The 4,438-nt window shown below is 34.6% G+C and overlaps 1 protein-coding gene and 1 long non-coding RNA gene across 2 annotated transcripts; both read right to left on the reverse strand.

Annotated features, from left to right (window-relative positions):
* Nucleotides 1-2,061: 2,061 nt before the first annotated feature.
* Nucleotides 2,062-2,512, reverse strand: LOC113353277. The gene is made up of 3 exons (XR_003361188.1): nt 2,481-2,512; nt 2,236-2,346; nt 2,062-2,095 (listed from the first exon to the last, which is right to left on the reverse strand). It is a non-coding gene; the product is annotated as an uncharacterized LOC113353277 (long non-coding RNA).
* Nucleotides 2,513-2,998: 486 nt separating this feature from the next.
* Nucleotides 2,999-4,010, reverse strand: LOC113351010. Its single transcript, XM_026595093.1, has 6 exons — nt 3,933-4,010; nt 3,749-3,848; nt 3,507-3,589; nt 3,289-3,374; nt 3,145-3,192; nt 2,999-3,050 (listed from the first exon to the last, which is right to left on the reverse strand). Exons 1-6 carry the CDS (start codon nt 4,008-4,010, stop codon nt 2,999-3,001), a joined length of 447 nt encoding a protein of 148 aa, XP_026450878.1.
* Between the last annotated feature and the right edge of the window lie 428 nt (nt 4,011-4,438).

A 4,438-nucleotide genomic window follows, 5' to 3' on the forward strand; every position in this document is an offset into this window, starting at 1 on the left:
TTGGTCGCTTAAGCCATGTTTTCTTGTAGTGATATTTTTATTAATAAATAAGTTGATTAAAAACTATATATATATATATATATATATTAATTGGAAAAGAATTTGGTGCTGGCGAGTTTCGAACTTAGGTAACTGGTATCATCACCCAATGACTTTACCACAATACTACAATGATTAATGGTGGTAGTGAAAGAAGCAGTGGGTGGTGGAAACAGTGGCGTGTATTTGTGAGTGGTGGAGGTGGTAACATTAAATGTTCATTTAATGAATATAATAAATACATATTTTTATTAATAAATAAGTTTATTAAAAACTATATATATATTAATCGGTAAAGAATTTGGTGCTGGAGAGTTTCGAATTCAGGTAACTGGTATCTTCACCCAATGACTTTACCACTGTACTATAGTGACCCCGGTTAAAAATTGTATTAATAATTTTTAATGGTGGTAGTGAAAGAAGCAGTGGATGGTGGAAACAGTGGCGGGTATTTGTGACTGGTGGAGGTGGTAACATTACTGGTGGTGGAAAAAATAATGGGTGTGGATGGTTTTACGTACGGTGGTGGATGTTAGTGAATGGTAGTGGACAATAATAGTTTTGTGTCTTTACAAAATGGGCAACATTTTATTGTGATATATAGATGTAGTTGGCTGTTTTTAGCACAACCGGTAAGGACAAAAAACAAATATTTTGAGGAGGATACTAAATCATATAATACAATATGATCATCACCGCTGGATCACCCAAATGGGATCCCAACTATTTATAGTACCCGACCGAATAAATCACGGTTTTTAGTATTAAAATAAAATTGATTACATTTTCAGTATATAAAACAAATTTTGGAAAAGTTAGGCTAGATAAATAACGATCAATTTATACTTGCATAACATAACTCTACCACTATAAATGATCAGTTTTAATTAAAATTCAATAATAAATGTTCATTTGATATTTCATAATAAATGTTTCTTTAATTAATCAAATGAATATATTTTTGTTGATACATAATAAATTTATTTGATATTAACCATATCAGTAAACATTAATGGTGGTTGTGATGGTGGGTTGTGCTGGGGATAATGGTGGTGGGTATTGGTGATACTGGTGGAGTGGTGACGATAATGTGGTGGTGAAACAAGTAGTGGTAGTAGGGTGAGAAAATGGGTTCTAAGATAGGTAAATTAAGCACTAATGGTGCACTACAAGAAAAGTTGGATTAAGCGACCAGGCATTTTTGGTTGGAAAAGCCCATATTGAGTCGCTCTAACCCTTAGAGCGACTTAATTTGGCTCTCGCTCTCGAGTTGCAAAAGGTGGGATTTCTACAAGTCTAGAGCAGTTAGGTAATCGCTTTAGTAATCAAGCAACTATCATGTAGCGTCCTTTTTCTTAATTGTTTCATGGCTAGACCGACCTCCCTAGAGCAAGCAAACTAGTGATCGCTTTAAAGCTAGACCAACCATAATAGAGCAAGTGAAAAACCTGAAGTTGGTTGCTTACATTTTTGAGCTACCAAATGTTTTGCTCTGAAGTTGGTTGCTTACGTTTTTGATCTACCAAAGTTGGTTGCTTACATTTTTGAGCTACAAAACTTTTTGCCCTGAAGTTGGTTGCTTACATTTTTGAGCTACCTAACTTTTTTCCCGCTACATCTGTTGTTCTGGTGCCGGAAGTATCTGGCCTATTTCGATTTAGATAATCCTAAATTGAAATTAAAATTACAATTAAAATTGATACTAAAACAAATTATGAACCAAATTAAAAACTGAATCATGTTTTATTATATCACATAGATCAATTTACATCATTTCTTTAAAAAAAGACAATCCTTAGAGGAACAAAAAGATCAAAAATACAAACTAATCATTTCTTTAAAAAATGGTGATTACAAATTCCTTAATTTTGAAACTAAAGATGAACACTCCTTCGACTTTGTAGCACCAAGCTCATAATAAGAGATTCATATTGCCATCATTTATCATTCATCATTCAAGTGTAAAGAAACCAGCAAATCCAGAATCTCCACAACTTGTAGTCTGCTTTTTGCCCAAATGGATAGATGCAGTTGGAGGATACTTGGTAATTAACACCTGTAGAATTGCCAAGAGATTCAAACAAGTTAGTTTTCACGAGAAACACAAAGAGACGAGATTGATACTATGAATTTAACAAACTGCAGGAAAAAAATGAACCAGAATAACAAAAGGCGAAATGCACAGTTAGTTCTTACATATAGGATCTTTGAGAAACTTTTCATTGTTAGGTTGAAACTGCAAAGTTTAAGGATCACTATCAATTAAGCCAACCTACAAACCAACCTACGACCGCAAGATGTCTAAATCTGAAATGAGTAACAACGTAAAATGTAAGGTTCAAATGACTACAGGTCCAATAAGGAACAACAAACACGGGAGAGGGACTCGCTATAAAAATACCCAATATACTGTCTAGTAGCATTTTAGAGGCCATGTTAACCATTCTGCAACACCTAAAAAGACATAATTGTGCCCTTTCAATCTGCACTCTCGTCTCATCTGCATCAACATGTATTCAATAAAACATCAAAAATCACCAGCAAATTCATCCACAAGCACATGGAAAAAAAAATCTCAAATGGAATCAATAGTTTTACTAATTAATTCAGACAAACTGTACGGATTTTCATCATATTTACAGGACAGTTTTTTTTTATAGCAGATGTTTTTGAGAAATCAGAAAACCATGTAGTAGGTAGTCAAGACCATGTTCTGTAAAGTGATAACTATTTCCATTCACCAAAAGCACTCCGTAACCCTATATGCAAAAGTACTAGTTTAATTGTATTACAATCTAACCACATACTTTATGTTCATTGAAACTGGAATGGAGAAGTCTCAGTTAAAATAAACTAAATGAATGTCAGTTGGTTCTCTGGATCAATATGAATATCTTTTAAAACTGATAATAGAGCTACTACAGCTTAGAAGAAGAAGAAGCCTACTTCTACAACTGTTTTATGTTCCAAATCTACGGTCTCCTGCATCTCCAAATCTAGGAATTATAAACCTGCAAAATAGAAGACGCCATCTCGAATTTTAGAAGGTTTAAGCCAATGATCATTTATTCTTCAATTATTGTATATTCCCAGTGAGAAAATTACCTCTTCTCATTTACTGTGGGGTCGATTGTCCCAGTGTACACATGAAGCCTGAAAATTTCATGAACAAAAACATTTATTCAGTCTAGAAGGAAGAGAATTACGACATGATTACAGTAACACATAAAACAAGTGACTAAACTTTACCTAGGAAAGTTCTCTCTTAGCTTCTGAAGAGCTGTAGGAGCAGCTAAGGTCGATATTTGAGAAGTACAAATAGTCAGCAATAAGAACTAAATATAAGAGATACAACTATTTGACATTTTATATATTAGCATGCATAAGATAGAAACCCTAGTGAGCGACAATCATTTTGATGGGTGTTCAAGAGATCTAAAAAACATCATGCAATCTTGACTAATCACTTTCCACACCACAAACACCAGAACAATAAAACAAGAATCAAATCTCTTTGCACATACACAATATGAAGCTAAAGAATCATATCCTGAACACATAAACTTGTAATAACAATATACCATCATCAAGCATGCGGTCCCAACCCAAACCACGGTGGATAAGATGCTTCTTAAAGCCTCAGTAATCTATATTAACCGGAAATAAACGATATAATATCATCAGTGGCAAAAAAAAAATCCACAATTACCTAAAACAAAGACTTGAAGCTCGAGCCCCTTGAGCTCTTCAATCCTGCACCAATTGATATCTTTAAAATACTTGAGAGCACCTTCGTCACGCTCTGTGATCTACATTCCAGAAAGAGTAAATTAAACCAACAATTCTGGAATCTTATTCCAACAAGGAGAAAAATGGCTAATAATATCACTTACCTCCTCCATCAAAACTTCATTTGTCTTCACAGCATTCAGCCAAAAAACTTCATTTGTCTTTAATTGAAACTTAACCATTGCCTTGGTTTCGTTAACCTTGGCCTCCAAAGATTCCTGATGTGTCACAAGAGTAGCTCTAAAGGTGTACAGGATTCAACCAAATCCCTGCATACTCCTGCTGTCCATACGAACCCTTGTTCAGGCCTTTACACAAGCACTTGGTGTGCGTTTTGCTGATAACAGAGAACTAACCCATTCTTCCGTAGTATGAGCTCTCTAATCCCCTGCAAACACGAATTTATTGGTTCAAACACAGATCCAAAAACTTCAGAAAAACAATCAAACAAACAAAATCAAAAACAAAACAAATCTGAAATCCCCACAAACTCATACCTTCTCCAATTCTAAGCTTATCAGATTCAGTCGGACCAGCAATTGAAATTGGATTTGTAACACTAAGCTTCTTCTTCACCATTGACACAGACGGTGATGAACCGCCACTCTCA

Source organism: Papaver somniferum, chromosome 2 (assembly GCF_003573695.1).
Source record: "Papaver somniferum cultivar HN1 chromosome 2, ASM357369v1, whole genome shotgun sequence".
Classification (NCBI taxonomy): domain Eukaryota; kingdom Viridiplantae; phylum Streptophyta; class Magnoliopsida; order Ranunculales; family Papaveraceae; genus Papaver; species Papaver somniferum.